Here is a 19,065-nt window from a genome sequence, read left to right on the forward strand (position 1 = left end):
TTCTTCCTCCTCAAAATCCAGATGTGGCTCATCCTCCGCCACACTTGCAAGGGGAGGAGGAGGTGGATTTGATGGCGCAGCAGCGGCCGCCTGTCCAGCTTTCCTTCCAGTTTTCGCCATTAGTTTTCTCAGCAATGATAAATCAAGCTCTCAATGAAAGCAGCAGAATGTTGACCCAGAATTTGGTCAACTGACACGGAGTCAGAATATGCTTGATATGAATGAATGTGTTGAGAAGAACGCAATGACGAAAAAGTAATAAGAACACGATATTTATATAGTGGTTCGGCCCCAGGATCTGGTAATGACCTACGTCCACTTAGACTATTATTGATATAGGAATCAAAGGAGTGATCAAAGAACAAGGGTTCAATGAGTTTCACTAACCTCTGAAGAACAATACAATATTCCAAGGAGAATTACTCTAATCTCAAATAATTCAAAAGCCAAAAGTCCCCTCCTTGAGCTATCTTTTGCTATTTATAGGCTCAAGGGGGATTACAAAATATTGTTACAGATACTCTCTCCTGAATAATAGGATATTCCGGAGATTGTGTGAGTTAAATTCGGGATTTACAAAGATCTTCACAATAATGTTACTTTGTATGTGGAACTATCGACCAGACTGATCGTGTAACGACCCAAAATCGCTAATAAGGCTTAAGGACCTTGATTAGTGTGCCAGGAGGGCATATGGGAATTATGTTTGATTTTAATGAGTAAAATGCATGGTTATGATTTAAAGCATGTTATATAACTAATTGACTATTTGAGATGCATGACTATGTGTATTAGTATGCATGTAGGCCCTGATTGTGTTAGAAGGGCATGATTGTAATTTTGGCCATTTTGGGCATAACTGTATTGATATGTGATGATTGTTGAGACCACAGTGGTATGTGGGTGTATCCGTGATTTGTGACTCGAGACGATCCCAGAGAGCAGATTAGCGGAAAAGTCATGGCGGGAATTTATACCCGGCTCGAAGCGAGCATGGGGGTATAAGCAGGAATTTAGAGAATAGATTGAGATTAATTTTGATGATGGGGAATACTTATTTGGTGATTTATCAGGTGTTGGAAAGCAACGGGAAAATATTAGAGACACTTGAGGATTAGCGGGAATTGGTTAAATTGACTAAAATGGCCCTACATGGACAAAAGGGTTTAGAATTAATAGGGAGGGCATTTTGGTCAATTGGCTTTTTAGAGATTGATTATTGGGGCTTTATATACTTAGTGGGATTGTTAGGAAAAGTGAAAAGGCTGTGGAAAAGAAAGAAAAAGGAAGAAAAGAAAAGAGAGAAAAACAGAGGGGTTTTCCAAAGGATCGGTTTGGGGTTCTAGCACCTCTTCTCTTCAAATTTCTTGGGGCAAAGCTCAGTGGAGTGCTAGGATAGGCTGAGCATCAAGGATCTTAAGTTGGACTTGAAGATTTGGCAAGGATTAGCAAGATCACATTAACTTTTGAGGTAAGTTTTTTTAGAGATTTCAGTTTTAAGGGTTTGGCTGGTTTGAGTTGTGTTTTGAGCTGAGATGATGGAAATTTTAGGGAATTTCTACGCAAGCTTTGAGGATGAGCAAGCTATGAAGGTCTGGGGAATGAATCAAGGTCGAAATTGCATCAACGGTATGAATTCTAAGCCTTTAACCTTGTTGTTTGACTGAATTTCTGGGTTTAGGGTTGATCAAGGTGAATTTTGAGATTTGGGATGAATGTGCTTGGGTTTTGAGGATTTGAGATGCTTGGGATGAGTGGAGAGTGTTTATAAGCATGATTTTGAGTTTGGTAAAGATTTGGGGAAGTTTGGTTGAAAGAAATCGCAGAAAACGATTTCTGGTGTTGCCTGCCTGCAACTAGCGCTACAGCGCTAGTCTTTGGGCGCTGTAGCGCTAGGCCTTCTTTCTGGGGTGGTGCTGATTCTGCTTGTAGCACTATAGCGCTCTCTTTTGAGCGCTATAGCGCTACCATGCGCCCAGAATGGGGTTTTTGGGCTATTTGTGAGGGATTTTGACCTAGGGTTCGGGGTTCGACTCCGCCACCTTGTTTTGTGGATCTAGGACTTCCCAGGGGGGCTCGGGATTGGTCCCGAGGCTAGGTTTTCGGACTTGGGGTTCGGTGTTGACTTTGACCTATGGCTATGTTTAGGTGTGTGCTAAGGCTCGTGTGGGATCGTGCTCAAGGAGTCAAGTGTTGAAAGCTATCAAATTGACAGGTAAGAAAACTATAGCACCCGTAAGACAGGGCATGGGCCCATGATGTGATTTCAGGGCTCGGCCCTATATTGCATGCTGAGATGATTGCAGGGCATGGCCCTATATTACGTTACATGTTAGGGTGCAGACTTGATTGTTTTGATATATGTTCAAATGTTACTTGAGTTAGACTATTTGTGATTATAGTTGAATGAAACGGCGAGGATCCGAGAACGGCAATGGAGCCGAGAACGGCGAAAGGCCGAGGACGGCAGTGGGGCCGGAAGTAACACTTAGCACATGGGATGCTTATAGTCAGGGTAGGACCCAGTGGGTACATGTGATATCCTTTCGGTGGAGACCAAGACCCCCCAGGTTTTGGTAAGGCCTCTAGGACGGCATGGCCGTGTTTGTTTAATCTAATGGAATGCTTGGTTATCTGTGGACTATCTGATATGATTAACTGTATATTTTGCATGTGTTATGTACTGTTTGAGTTTTCTTGCTGGGCTTCGGCTCACGGGTGCTCTGCGTTGCAGGTAAGGGCAGTGATTGAGTCAACCAGCCATGAGTACAGAGAGCATGAAGCGACGCGTACATGTTTGGCCTGCCCAACTGCTTTGGTTGGGGGTTTATTTGAGAAATGGCTGTAATAATCCAAGATTTTATTAATTGAGCAATTGTAAACTTATTTTAGGTTGTAAACAGTTTTCAAACCTTATTTTGGGATCCCAAATGTTTAATACTAGAAGTTTTAGTGAAATAACGCATTTTTAAAGATTACAGCCTTAAACTTTTGATTAGTCACAGTTTTGTTTTAAAAACCTCGGTTAGGGAGTTCATGCACACTGTTTTGTCTTAAAACTCACTTGGTAATGGCTCTAAGGAAGTAGGGCGTTACAGGTCGCAGGTAAGACTGGGCTGCTTACTGCTTCTAATATGTCCTCTGGTCGATATACTAGCAGAGCTCTTCCAGGTGTCAGCCACGTGTCCAGGGATCACTTGCCATGTCATCAATGCTAATTTTTTGGATAACACTTTTGTATCTGAAAACCACCTATCGTATGTGTGGCAGTTAGAATGTTGTGATCCGTAAGGGGAAAGACCGGGTAAAAGCTGTGCAATCCCACATCGCCTGGGGAATGTCAAGTGTGATGATTCTAGGACTGTGTAGGTATGGGACTACATAGTTGAATGGGGCTTAAATGGTTTGATGGGTACTAACTATGCAAACAAGATTCATCTTCTTTTCGGTAGCCCATCACTTGAGAACTCTAAAGTTAAGCGTGCTTGACCTGGAGTAGTCCCATTATGGGTGACCTCCTAGGAAGTTTTCCCAGGAAGTGTGCGAGTGAGGACAAAGCACGTTGGAAAGACTCGTGTTAGTTTGCATGGCCAGTCGTCATTCCAGGAAGCATCCATAGTGACGTGGGCCGTTACAAATGGTATCACAGCCTTAACTCAGCCGAAAGTGTGGCCAACGTGGACGTCGGACCCCTAAGGGTTGGTGATTGTGACAGTCAGAAGCCCGTAATCCGCAGGGGAAAAGACCAGGTAAAAGTTGTGCAATCCCACATCGCCTGAGAAGGTCAAGTGTGATGATTCTAAGACTGTGTAGGTATGGGACTACAAAGTTGAAGAGGGCTTAAATGGATTGATGGATACTACCTATACCAATAAGATGCATATTCTTTTCGGTAGCCCGTCACTTGAGAACTCCAAAGTTAAATGTGCTTGACCTGGAGTAGTCTCATGATGGGTGACCTCCTGGGTAGTTTTCCCAGGAAGGGTGCGAGTGAGGACAAAGCACGCTTGAAAGACTCATGTTGGTTTTTTGGGTTTGTCGTCATTCCAGGAAGCAGCCATAGTGACGTGGGGCGTTAGAATATGAATTTTGAACCTAAAATCATAAAAACTTAAAACCCCTTGATTACAATTTCTCAAGTTAAAAAAATTCAAAGCTAGTAACAAATATGGGAAAGTGTTCACATTCTCATCCCCGTCTCCAGATTCCTGCATACCAAACGACCCCTACAGGTCTTAGAGTAATTCTAGATAATTGTTTGGCTATCTTAGAATTTATTTTGAGGACCCTAGACTATTATTTTATATATGTCTTGGAGATATACATTGATCATTTAAATAATGTAGACTATATTTTATGGTGTAGCCAAAATTATGTGATTAATAGAAGTTTAAGCTAAAGTTTTATTAATATGGTATTAAATGGTTTGGCAACTCATTAAAGGACATAATGATCTTATAATAAGTTAATTTCATTCCCTAAATGCCATTAGAAGCACTATAGAGTTTGACCAGCCCTAGTCATGGAGGAAAATCTTTGATTTCCAGTTATTTGAATATTGAGGGAGTTATCCAGAGGGTAAGAGATTAAGTGGATGATTACCACACATCATTTAACTCAGCTACTTTCATAATTTGAGGGAGAAGAAGATAGGATACCTAGAGGGAAAGAGAAGGGAGAGAACATTGGTTCTCCCTACTTTAAGCCAGTATAGAAGAATTCACAAGGGTGAGTTTTGATCAATTATATTGATTAATTCCATATTTGAAAATGTCCTTAGAAATCCTTTTGTTGTTCTAGAAGTTGGAGATCTCAAAGGGAAATCTCACATAGAATTTTTGCCCTAAAACTTGCATCACTAGAGTAAGTTTTGATCTTTGTCCTTCTTGATGCTTTTGGGTTTAGTGTAAATCTTAGAAGTCTTGATCCAACGGTCACAAAAATTTAAACAAACGTAGGCTTTATGGACTGAAGCGAAATTGATGTCAATGATTGGTTACAGATGCAATGGGGGGTGTGCCACGACTCCAAGAATGTTAAGCATACACACTTGCATCAGTTGAGATACCAAAGTGTGTATAATATTTACCATTGAAAAATGATATCACTCATCTTCTTTGTTAGTGCAAGATATTGCATGGAAGACAAGTGGTTAAAAAAGTCTATCTCTAAGGTGATATGTGTAGGAAAGCTTATTATTCATCTTGCACTATCTTGAGGTGTTTTCTCTATTCATACTCTGTTTTTTTCCATTATATCATATGCATGTGAACATCCCATTCTAGCTATGGCTCCTAGTGTGAGATTTATCTCATGCAAAATAAAATGTTTATTTTCCACATTTTTATTTTAGTGCCACGTGATTGTAGTCAAATCTGGAGTCTAAATAATTTGTCCCAAAGATAATTTTGTAATGTAAAAGTGTATTTAATTGTATGGCCAGGAAGGCTACTTTGTAATCCGTTTATAATTTGAATTGTACTTTAATTTGTAATTTGATTATTTTTATATTGTAGTGATTATAAAGACTTATATTGTCGTTTTGAAATAGTTCTCTTTTAGTATAGGTTAGGATTGTGCGGTTAGTAGCCAATGACGCTAAGGTGCCCCTTACTTTTTATCTTATGGTTCTATTTTCCTAGAACCTTGAACCAGATTAGATTACTAGATGCTGTTTCTTATTCCAATGATTACCATCATTAGATTCTTTCTTGTTTGCTATGCTTATTTATTGATTTACTAAATGTTATAGCTTAACTAATTATTTTATGTTGTAGTTAATGCATATACAAAATGGAGCAGTGAGAGCTTGAATTGGCCTTGCCCTAGTGTACATGTGGTCTTGCCCATGGGAGGTCAAATACTTTTTAAATGTTTTGTTAAACTCCATGAACTGAACTCTCACTCTAGATATTTATTTCACTAAAATTTTTGTAATATTTTAATTATGCACATACATCCGAAAAAAACTATATAATTTTAAAGGAACTATATTTTAAATTAAAAGCCCTTATTTTCGTATTTTAAATTTTCCATATTAGTAGTATGTTATAGTGTACCCTTACAATATTTGGGGATCAGAAAATGAGGCAACAACTATGTAAGTACCAAAAAGGGAATCAAAATTTAAACTTTATCGGAGCAAGCCACGTGTCTAACCATTTGAGGATTAGTTGTTGCACATTTCTGTTACTAAAGACTCAGTAATTGTATTTTTTTAACAAATCTATAAATTAAAAAGGATAAAAAAAACATAGATAACGCTAATATATTTAATAATTTATTTTCTATATTGAGAAATTATATATTTTTTGTAATATAACATAGAGAAATAAATCATCTGGGGCCAGACCTCCATATGTCATGATATGTCGAAATTCAAAAGTACCCCGAAAAACCTCATTCTTGAACTTGATAAAAGTAAAAAATAATTGAAACTTTTAATGTGCTTTTAGCGTCTTCTAGGTAATTAGTCTCATTAATAGTTAAATTTCTACAGTATGCATCATGATTAGTTTGCATGTTTAGAAATAAACCTAAAGCTATTGGAGGACCAGGTTGACCAAGTGGACTAAAAGTTGCTCGTCCCCTTTCAATACATATAGCCAAGTTTTTCCAGCCACTACTAAATATACTTGATAGCCATTATCCAACTTGATGATAACTTGACCCATGTTGAAGCCACTAGTTTCGGCTAACTAAATCCTATTATGTCATGTCGAAATAATAAATTATAACACAAAGTATTAAAATTAGGCATAGGGTTGGTTAGTTAGGCATTTTTTGGGTTAGCTTTCATTTAACCAATTTTTTTTCAATTGGTTCAATTGGTTACTTTTTCGGTTATGACATTTCTCAGCCTTTATATACTCTGAGCTGGTCCTCTTGTAAGTCACATAAACTTTTCGACTGTTTTGACTGAATGAAACAAGTCTTCGTTTCCTATTATGGTATCAATGACTATCTGACCTTTCTTTTTTTCTCCTTTGACTTCATGGCACGAACTAGAGCTACAGGACTTCGATCTACCAGCACCACTTCTACACTTCAGGAGCCTTCAACGGCAGCTACTAATTATTCCATACCCAATCCTGATGCTCATTCTCAAGGACCCCCAATTTCTAGGGTTTTGAGTTCCCCCATCCATGTCTCCAATCAATTATCTTCTTTCCCTGTTCTTGATCGACCTTCCCATGAAGATGGTAGTAGTCCTTACTTCTTGGGCACAGGAGATCACCCAGGCCTTGTTCTTACATCACCTCCCCTCATAGACAAGAATTTTCGACAATGGAGAAGGGATTTCAAGATCTCCATTCGGGCAAAGAACAAACTCCCCTTCATCAATGGATCTCTCCCTCAACCAACTGCAGATGATCCTCTTCTCAATTAATGGCTTCACTGCAATCACATGGTAATCTCTTGGATTCTTCACTCTGTTTCCCGTGACATCAAAAGTAGTATTATGTTCTTGGACACTGCTGCTGCTATGTGGACTGAACTCAACTGCAGGTTTGATCAAAGCAACGGACCTAAGATTTTTTATCTTAGAACATCTCTCATCAGCCTTCCTCAAGGCAATGACTCTATAAGTTCCTACTTCACTAAACTCAAAGCTATATGGGATAAGATTAATGATTTGCGCCCTAGAATTCCTTGTACTTGTGTTGCTTCCACCGACTCTCTTGATTTTCTTAATCAAGAACATGTTCTTCAATTTCTCACGAGTTTGAATGAGTCATTTCATGCTGTTAGAGCTCAAATATTGTTAATCGATCCATTTATCTCTTTGAAAAGTTTTTTCCATGATCATTCAAGAAGAGAATCAAAGGAAACTTCAACCATCTCAACACACAACTTTCATTGCTGATGTCCCTCCCTCTGTTCCGCCTTCTACCTCTTGCACCAAGAAGAAGTGACCTACTTGTACCCATTGTCTCAAACCAGGGCACCTCATGGAGAAATGTTTTTTCCTTCATGGATTTCCACCGGGTCATGGTGATAGATGCAAATCTGAATCTGTCAAGAATAATCAAGTCTTGGTTTCTACTTCTTCACCCAGTGCACCTATCCTTCAACCATCTCAATTGGAACTCAGCCAACAACTTATTGCTTTGTTGAGTCAACAGCTGCATCATACCCCATCCTCAAGTGATATTCATCCTCAAGTATCCAATATCATTGGTAAACTTGTATCTTCTCCTTTTTTTTGGATAGTCGATAGTGGTGCCACACATCATGTATGCCACTCTACCAAGTTCTTTATCTCTTTTAACAATCATATTCTTGATAAATATGTTACTTTACCTAATAGCCATAAAATTTTCATTCATAAATCTTGTACTGTGCGTGTGAACAAAGATCTTTTATTGACGAACGCTCTATATATCCCAGAATTTTTGTTCAATATTTTTCCATACCTCCCTATCTTCACAACAGTCCTAACACTATTTCCTTTACACATTCTCATTTTTTTCTTCAGGGTCCTCAGCTGACTTCAAAGATTGGGATTGCTAAGAAAGTGGGCAACCTATTCTTCATTCAACAAGATTCTTCTTTCTTATATTCGGGTTCTACCAATTTCTTTTTTTCTCATATATCTACTGTTGTGCATCCCTTTAGTCGTAGTAATACTTTGAACTCAAAATGTAATGATTTGAACCAATGGAATTTTTGCCTTGGTCATCCTTCTGTAAAAGTTTCAAAAGCTATCAATAAAACTTTGCAATTTTCATAAACCTCTCAAGATAATGTGTGTTCTATTTGTCATTTAGTAAAACAAAAAAGACTACATTTCCACCCTCAACATAATATGGCTGATTCTTCTTATGATTTAATTCATTTAGACATTTGAGGTGCATTCCATATCATGAGTTTAGAAGGGTACAAATATTTTCTTCCTATTGTTGATGACCACACAAGATATACTTGGTTTTACATGCTTAAGACTAAATCTGAAGTTCAAACCATTATACCTCAAATTTTTAATCTTGTTGCCACTCAATATTCTGCTATTATTAAAGGTATTAGAACTGATAATGCAAAAGAGTTTAATCTTACTACATTTTATGCATCCAAAGGCATTCTTCATTATCACTCATGTGTCGAAAGACCACAACAAAACTCTGTTGTTGAAAGGAAACATCAACACATTTTAAATGTATCCCGAGCCCTTTTATTTCAATCTCAACTATCTCTTCCTTATTGGTCCTATATTGTTAATATAGCGGTTTATCTCATTAATAGAACCCCTTCCATGATTCTCAAAAAGAAAAAATCATTTGAATTACTTCATAATAAACTTCCTTGTTATGATCATCTTCGTGTGCTTGGCTGCTTTGCATTTGCCTCTACTTTAGATAGTAAACGACATAAAAAATTTCCAAGGTCCAAAGCTTGCATATTCATTGGTTACCCTCCTGGAATGAAAGCATATACTCTTCTTGACATAGAAAGCCATCAAATATTCCATTCTCGGGATGTAGTTTTTTATGAGAATATTTTTCCTCTTAAAAATAATCTATCTCATCATAATATTGATTATTTGTTCTCACAATTCATGTTGCCAAATACAGAGATTAACTCTTCTTTACATCCTATATCTCACCAATCTGAAGCTTCACATACTTCACCAACAATCCCTCATTCGTCTACTACTGGACGTGTCATATCACGCCCAAAATACCTTGATGATTATGTTTGTAATCTAACTACCTCTACTGTGCATCCCTTACATGAGTTTTTGTCTTATGACAGACTTAATGGATCATTTTGGGCTGCCGTACTTGCTGTCAACACTATTATGGAGCCCAATAGCTACAAAATTCATCTGTCATACCAGAATGGCAACAAGCGATGGCTGTTGAAATCAAGGCTTTAGAAGATAACAACACGTGGAAAATAGTATCTCTCCCTCCTGGACATCACATCATAGGCAGCAAGTGGATATACAGAGTAAAATATCAAGCCAATGGCTCCATTGATAGGTATAAAACAAGGTTAGTGGCCAAAGGCTACACCCAAAAACAAGGTATTGATTACCTAGACACCTTTGCTCCTATTGCAAAGTTTAATACTCTCAAATTATTACTTGCTCTTGCTGCAATAAAAAATTGTTCATTATCTCAATTAGACATTAACAATGCCTTCCTTCATGGAGACTTAAATGAATATGTCTATATGAAACTACGAAAGGGTTATCAACCCAAAGTAGCTTTACCCCAAAATGTTGTTTGTAAATTAACCAAGAGTCTATATGGCTTAAAACAAGCCTCAATACAATGGTACACAAAACTCAGCACATATCTTACTTCAAATGGTTTTAAACAATCATATTCTGATAACTCTTTGTTCATCAAGAGTACCTATAGCACATTTATTGCTATCTTAATTTATGTTGATGATATAGTAATTGCATCTAATAATGACTGTTGTTTCCTTGTTTAAACAACAACTAAACTCAGTTTTTTAGTTAAAGGACCTTGGTCCTTTATGATTCTTTTTAAGGTTGGAAATTGGACATTAACACAGTGGGATTTCTGTATCGCAGCGCCGTTTAACTTTACAACTTTTAAATGACACAGGTTGCTTTGGCACTAAAGTTTCCTCCACTCCTATGGAGCCAAATACAAAACTCAGTAAGGATGAAGGTCCTCTCTTATTTGATCCTACAGCTTATAGACGTCTTATTGGTAAATTAATTTACTTAACTATAACTCATCCTAACATCTCCTTTGTTGTAAATCATTTAAGTCGGTTTTTAACTTCTCCTAGAATGCCTCATATGCAAGCTGCCCAACACATCCTTCATTACTTAAAGGGTACCTCGGCCCAAGGCCTTTTCTTTCACTCTTCTTCTACATCCCACTTAAGTGCTCATGATCAATCTAATTTTACTTCAGACTTCAGTCTTAAAAAAATTTCAGATGCCGATTGGGGATCTTGTCTTGATACAAGACGCTCAGTCTCGGGCTACTGCATATTCCTTGGCCAATCTCTCATTTCATGGAAGTCCAAGAAGCAAAGCATAGTATCTTGCTCTTCTGCTGAAGCTGAATACCGTGCTATGGCTAATGCTACTTGTGAAGTAACATGGTTGATTGCCCTTCTCAAAGACTTCCACATCATTCACAATAATCTAGCTTTCTTATATTGTGACAGTACAGCTGCAATTCATATATCAGAAATTTCTGTTTTTCATGAGAGAACAAAACACATTGACATAGATTGTCCCATTGTCCACGACAAAATACAAGAGGGCTGCATCAAACCCATTCATGTCCCTACAAAGCACAATATCGCTGACCTGCTCACCAAACCTTTATTTTCAACTCAATTTAAAGACTTAATCTCGAAGATGAAAGTTAAAAACTTGTACATTTCATCTTGAGGGGGTCTATTAGAATTAGGGTCATGGTTGGTTAGTTAGGCCTTGATTGGGTTAGCTTTAATTTAACCAATTTTGTTTAAATTAGTTCAGTTGGTTGCTTTTTCGGTTATGACCTTTCTCAACCTTTATATACTCTGAGCTGATCCTCTTGTAAGTCACATTAACTTTTTGACTGAATGAAACAAGTCTTCTTTTCCTAATACAAAGTACCAAAAGAAATATTATTTCAAAATAAATAGTGTGTTCACAGTTAGATCATATTAGGAGATCATGATATTGAACTTTTTTCACTCAAGTGAGATTCGGGTAGAACAAAATCTATAGGAATTGATGTACTCACTTTCACAAATTCGGGCACAACGTAGAAACAAGATTACTCACCTTCCTAGAAAAATAAAACTCACAAGTAAATTACGCAAATGGACGTTTGGAAAAATATATTTTTCTCATATCATTATTCAAAATGAACATTTTTTTATAATTTTTTTTTACAAAGTAGCCTTCCTGACACACTTGACATCTTGTCTGTAAGGCTACCTTACAAAGAATTACAGAAGAAAAAAAAAAGTCAATTTGCAAGGTAAGGGTAAAAAATATCTATTTTTGCCATTTAAACATTACATAAAATATCATAATCAAAAACAAGTTAACTACTCTAGAAATAAATATATGTATTTGTAAGAGAGTTACCCTATAAAATGTTAACTAACTCTTATGATCATAGTAAAAAGTAGGATTAACCTAAAGAAAAAAAATAGATGAAACCTTATAATTTATTTATTGAGTAATGATAATGTATTCCTACAACTTGAGTTGAGTTTAATTATTATTCAACAAATAAATATCTATTAAAATATATCATTTTAACATTAAAACTCACCGTCTAGCGAACTCAAATGATATCGTCCCTATTTTGTATTGTCATTTGACCTAAAGTATATTGTGAACCAGTGATGACATTATCAAATGTATAAAAAGCTTGCAGTTGTTCCACGTACTTCTTGTAAGGATTAGACTTTGTTCGAACATTTGCTTGCTATTATTAAATTTTAAATTAAATGGCACTTCAATAATACAAAATACTAATTAATACATAAACAATAAAGAAATCAAAATTAATGTGACATGCTTTCATGAAGTCCTGTAGTTTGCGATGTAAGTGGACTAATTGTGTTAGGAATAGGTCTTTGTAAATAACTTAGCTCTAATAAGATCTTCTTTGGTAAATTTCCTTATGGGGACTGTTCTAACTGGACGTCTTTTACCCTTAAATCTATTTTTCATTGATACTTGTCTCCCTATTCTGGTGCTCTTTTTAATTTATCGTCACCTTAGGACAAGAAGAAGGTTTCATCTACCACATAAATATATACAATGACTGTATACATATATCTGTATATTACAAAAATTTACTAGAATTTAACAAGTGTAGCAAAAAAAAACCTGAAAATCATAAATGTTGTTCTTTATTAAAGAATGATCGAAAGTTGGTTGTTTGTAAAAATCTACACAATCATAAATGTCTCCACTTTGTGTCTGTATATTTCACAAAACAAGTCAAATATATATATATATATATATATGCTATCTAAGGAGATATGAAGATGAAAAGAAAATACCATTATAGTCTTGATTGATGACTTATTTATACGCTCAAGTTGATTCTCTATTTTCAACTGTTCATTTCTGGATAATTTCACTGATTGTCCTTCGGCTTTGCAATAATATAAAAGTGTACACAACATAATAACTACCATAAAAAATCTCCTCATGTCCATATCCATGTATATGGATTTTATATATAATAAATATATATATATTCAACTAGCCAAACAATCAAAGTAAATCCACCAACAACAAAAAGCTAAATTTACTTACATATACAAATGAATTAGTATATTATGTCGAGAGTTATTACATATGTTACTTTCCTCACATAATAACCCTTCCACACATTAAAAAAATGTTATATCTAGTAACATTATATTCACCATTTCAATTCACACATTAAAAATATTCATTAAAAAAATGAATACTAGTAACAATATATTCACCATTTCAATTCTCTCACGATGTAGCAACCCTATTTTGTAAGACTAGACTCACGGGAAAACAACAACGAAGTCCTAGTGGTCAACTCAACCCTGGCAGTCAAATTTTGTAAAAACGGGTCGTTCGGGGTCTTAAATAACTTTGATAAACTAAATAAAGTATTTACATCGCAAAAACAAGTTTGAAAATATAAATGAGTCTCAGATCTTAGTAGTTTAAAACAGAACATAGTTAAAAATTGAATTTCCGTTTTTTATGATTACCAACTTAATTATTCAAATTAAATAATTAACTGCTGAACTGTTATATAAATGTTTAAACGGACACAGAGATTGTTTGAACGGAAACCAGATATGTTTAAACAGTTTATCACCAGAAGATAAAAACAAACATAAAGTAAAGAACACACAAAATTATACGTGGTATCAGCCATCTTTGCAGATTGCTACTAGTCCACGGGGCCACGCCCAGAGAATGAAATTTATTAGAAGAATATCTAAACGATTACAAAACCAAATTGACTTATACAAATAAAGACTCCCTCTTGAATTTGTCGCAACTATTGCAATCTAAACTCCTAATCAAATTTCTGAAGTGCTAAGATCTTGAACTCCCTTCAAATCATAACACTTGCACTTTTCTTCCCGAAAAGTGACTCATGAGCAAGACTTCTCCCGAAGCTTGATGAATAATGTCCAAGTGTGTTCAACCTGCACAATTAGCACAAAGAAAACAATACAGAAGTACACCGTAATAAATCACTAAGAACTTGATGGACTCAAGTTCTTAACACAATAAAAACTCTCTCTAAAGCTTAAAAAATATTTGAAAAATAATTCTCTCAGAGAGATACCGAAAAACCAACGACCTAAGGATGTCTATATACCATTTAGAATTCCTTTAGGTCGTGGAACACAAATCAGAAACCAATCAGCCAATAAATGGAAACTCTTCCCAAAAAGGAAATTCAGAATCTGTACAAACAGACTGTCAATCCGTTCAAACAGATTCATTGAACATAGATAGTTTTTAAACCCAGTTTCCTTAAATAAATAAGGAAAGAATATATACATTATCTTGGCAAGTTGTACACGGTTTCTAGACAAACAAATCATATCAAGAAATTAAAATAAATACCAATAATTTCCGTGTATACAAAAGTCAATAAAAGATATTCTTTTATAGGAAATAATATATTTATTTTATTAACATATATAGAATAATCTAATTAGAAAACATTTCACAGTAAAACAAGAACCAAACAATTTCAAAAATACCACACAATATATTTCGAAAATACATCCATAACTAATTTTGTCAATTTTATCAAATATGCCAATAAAGAATTTTACAATCTCCCCCTTTGGCAATTTGATAGACAAAATTAATTCAAAAAACCTGCAACACAAATGTTAGAAACAAGTAAGGAGAAAAAACTCCCCCTGCAAACATGCATTAACTTATAACAAACATATAAAGAAACTAAGACTTAACTCCCCCTCAAAATAAGAAGGTCCAGAGTTAAACAAAACAAAAACAAAGCAAGTTTTTGGATGTATCTACTCTCCCCCTTTGTGTCTTTCAAAGAAGCCAAAGAAACAAAATGCAAAAATAAAGACAAGAAGCCTAAGACAAAAGAAAGTATCAATGTTCTTAGGAAAAAAAAAACATAGAAATAAGGAAAACTAAACCGCTGGACCATTGGACAAAGCTTTAACAACATCCAAAGCAGAATGTTGCAGTCCTTCAATTGTCATCACTCGAGCAGCCAAAGAATTAACAGAGGCACGAACAACAGCTAGTTCTGTAGCAACAGGTGCTGAATCTGTGGGAACAGAGGAGGATTTAGGAGGAATGACATCCGAGGCAAATTTCAGGGATTGAGGCTTGGCTTTCTAGGATGATGGAGCATCAGCAACTTTAGTAGTTGGAGTAGATGCTTTGTAGGAAGCAGCAGTAGTGGGAGCCACCAAATCTTCTTGATCTTTCTTGAGATCTATTTTCTACATACTCAACACTTAATAAATAACTTGAGGAAAAGGAAGATTCAAGTTTCTCTTATTACCTTGTCGAAAGCCAAGTATATACCAATTCTGGTCACCACTTTGTACAAAAAGGAAGCCATGTCAAATGAAATAGTTGCGGTGTGAGAAGTTGGTTTCCAATTCGTTGTGGCAAACTTATGGAGAACAGCATAAGTGTAGGTGAGATTGGTAATCGAGATGACTGTATTAGGTGGCCATACCATTTTTTGCCCTACTAATTCAGTGATGACCTCATCCTTGTCAAGAGAGTCAAGATCATCATCATTCTCAACATCAAGAGGAAGATGCAAAGCCTGTGCAATATCTTGTGGGGAAAAAGAGAACCAATGTCCCCTAACATACACTTTACAATACAAAGGAGATTTAGGGTCAATAATTTCATCAGTAATATTGTAATAGAATTCCTTGACTATTCTATCCACAAAACCAGTAAATTTAACCAAGGAACCTGTCCATTTTTTATCTTGAAGCATAGTTAGCACACCATAAGGACGATGATCACTTAAGACATAATTTTTCTCAATGAGAAATTTCCTTTGAGCATAGAGAACCATATCACGAGCATTGTCATTATAACAAAAAAAAATAGGAGAATGAGGTTTGAAATTAACACCTGAGAGTCCTTGAGATGATACAGAATTAGAGATAGGTTTCTTGCCTTTAGCCTTGGACGACAATGGAGTTGCAACTAGCTCTGTGTAAGATTCGTCTTCTTGTTTAGTAGGGACAATGACTTCTTGTTCTGGCTCATTAGACTCAGCCTCTGATTCAGCATTGTCAGGAATAGATTCATCAGATATGGTGGTATCATGGGTTTCGTTAGACTCAAATTTTGCTTCCTCAGGTTCAGATTCAGAGGAAGACGAAGAAGGGGGGTGAGCCTTCAATCTTTTCTTGGCAGTAGTCAAGGGAGATGAAGACGAGCCCAACACCAACTTTCTTTCAGTAGCCAAAGAGTTCTTCTTGGACTAGCTCGGCTTCATGGGCAACTTGAGTAACCCAGCAGCAGCAGCTTTGGAAGAAGATGAAATAGACTTGGATTTTTCCCTAGCCGCCAGAGATGATTCAAATGGAAAAGGAGATTGGTTCTTGGCTCGAGAGGGCACCACCACTTCAGATGGTGGTGCGTCGTCGACAATATCAAACGAGATATCTGGAAACACCATAGGGTGTTCAGTAGAGAGAGAATGTAAGGAAAATATGTATTTTGCCTCAATGGAAATAATAATAAATTACAACTCTATGCAATATATTACAAATAAATAATGATTGATTAAAAAGAGTTACAACTCTATAATTGAAAATTACAAATAAACAAAGAAAATGAAGAAGCTGATGAAGGAGAAGAGAATAGTAAAATACAACTCTAAGAAAAAGGTTACAAATAAAGTGTTGACTCTCGTTTTGGTCAACTGTCACGGAGTCAAATGCTTGATGTGATGGAAAGTGTTGAAATAGATCTAATGGAAAGAACAGTAAACGACACAACAAATTATAGTGGTTCGGCCCCACGAATTGGTAATGACCTACGTTCGCTTAGGCTATTATTGATATTAATTGTCTAAGGAGTGATCAAAGAACTAGGGTTCTCCGAGTTTCACAAGCCTTAGAAGGATGAATAATACAATTGGAAGATAATAACTATAATTCTCTTGTAAAGCATAAACTTAAATTAGCCAAAAGTCCTTTCCTTGAGCTATTTTTCTCTATTTATAGGCTCAAGGAGGATTACATGAATTAGTTACAGATATTGTTTCCTAAATAATCGGATCATTAGGAATTATGGGAGATAATCTCGGATATGATTACAATTGTACAAGATCATCTCAAAATACACAAAGTATATGACCAAGCTGGTCGTATATAAAATCCAAATGTTATGCCAGGGAGAATCTCACTGGTCGATGGTCGAATAGAACCTCTGCCAGGTGTCAGCCATGTGTCAAAAATGTCTGCCAGGTCATCCATGCCTACTTTTGGATAACATTTGCCCCCCTAAATTTATTTATTACGTCCAGCAATAAATAAACTTTTAGCAAAACGACCCTTCGATTACCCCACCAAATCTATTAGAGTAGTTCGTGCCTCCTTGGAAAAAGTGACCTACTCACGTCTAATCATGCCTTTTCGGTTCCCAAGCAATCCTATGACGGCTATCACTCTTCCCCACACCTTGAAAAAAGGGAACTTATGATTACCTCTTTTTCCATATCTCAGAAGAAATATATAGCTTCCAGAATTTCCTTTTTACTTTACGCAAGCTATTTTCCTATCAAGAACTCCCAAGTCAGAACCCAGAATCTCTCTGAAGACCATCCTTCGACGTTCCAGGAATCGGCCTTTCGCACACCTACACTCGGAATTTCTTCAGAACTTCATAATCTTCGTATAGGTAAGCTTCAGAACTTTTGCACCCTTCATTTTGCTGTGCATGCCGATTTAAGTTAGATTTTTAGGTTCTGATATTGCTCTATGTTCTTGGGTAGAGATGCATGACAATAGGGTGTTTGTCGAGTGATGCTAGATAGGGTGGTGTATATTTGCCATTTAAGAGTTATGAATCAGTTTGATAGTCGAGATCATAAATTTAGGACGTAAAATCGAAGTAGAAATTCAATTTTTATGCTAGTTGAAAAACTGGGTTTTTCCCGCCCTTACTGAAGTTGAAAAAGCTTTTTCAGAAAAAACTTTTTGCTTTCACTTTTTGATCTGTTTTTCAAACTGTTCGTATGAAAAAATTAGTTTTTGTTAGAATGGTGTTGTATAAAAGTTAGAATTTTATACACGAGCAGCATTATTCTAACCAACTTTTTAGGCTCTTCATCCTCACCTCCCCATTTTTCTGTCCGCAGATTTTAATGCCAGATTTGTGGGGAGGTGAGAGGCCGATCGACGACGATCTTCTTACGCAGCTGCTCGAGGGCGAAGAACAGCCAACTCAGTGCGTCCACGAGATTCCTTTCTCTATAATTTCTCCTTCCAGACCTTAACCAACTCCAGCCAGAATGGGTCGTGTCAAGTCCACTACCCAAAAGAAGAAAAAACCTGAACACCCTTCAAACCCTCCAGCCCAGCCTGATTCACAGGCTGGGATTCCCTCGACCAGTGGTCGAGAAAACATTGTTCCAGACCCTCTCATCCAAGTTAGGGCCCGCCCTTGACATTCAGTTTTTCCCAATGTCGAGTGGTATATTTTCTCACTTAGCCAAGTAACCTCCAAGATGCTGGCCAACTACTTCAGAAAGTATGGCCTTACTGGGGTAACTCTCAAAATCTTTACTGCAGATCAGAGGGCAAATTTTCCTGGAGGTGTTTACAACGCCTGGTCAAGGTATCATATAGAGGCTGGGGCTACCCTTCCTCTCCATCCATTCTTCCAGGGGGTGGTGAACTACTTTGGTGTCGGCCACTTCCAAATTACACCCAACGGATATAGAATGCTAGCTGCACTCTATATCCTTTATAACCATAAAAAATGGCCAGAGCCTATCCCCCATGAGGTCAATTATCTTTTTGACCTTAAGTCCAACCCCCAACAATCTGGTACGGGGTCCTTTCATTTTTTTCACCAGGAGACTACCC

General features: G+C 36.5%; 1 protein-coding gene across 1 annotated transcript in view; it reads right to left on the minus strand.

Moving 5' to 3' along the window:
* Positions 1–15,123: 15,123 nt before the first annotated feature.
* The window catches only part of LOC133832602 (uncharacterized), a 41,829-nt gene continuing 37,887 nt past the window's right edge, over positions 15,124–19,065 (minus strand). The window contains exons 2-4 of the mRNA XM_062262921.1: positions 16,474–16,636; positions 15,504–16,371; positions 15,124–15,333 (exon numbers count right to left, since the gene is read on the minus strand). Coding sequence (XP_062118905.1) covers positions 15,124–15,333; positions 15,504–16,371; positions 16,474–16,636 — 1,241 coding nt within the window. The remainder of the gene's footprint in view (positions 15,334–15,503; positions 16,372–16,473; positions 16,637–19,065) is intronic.

The sequence above is a fragment of the Humulus lupulus genome, chromosome 4 (assembly GCF_963169125.1).
Source record: "Humulus lupulus chromosome 4, drHumLupu1.1, whole genome shotgun sequence".
Taxonomy (NCBI): domain Eukaryota; kingdom Viridiplantae; phylum Streptophyta; class Magnoliopsida; order Rosales; family Cannabaceae; genus Humulus; species Humulus lupulus.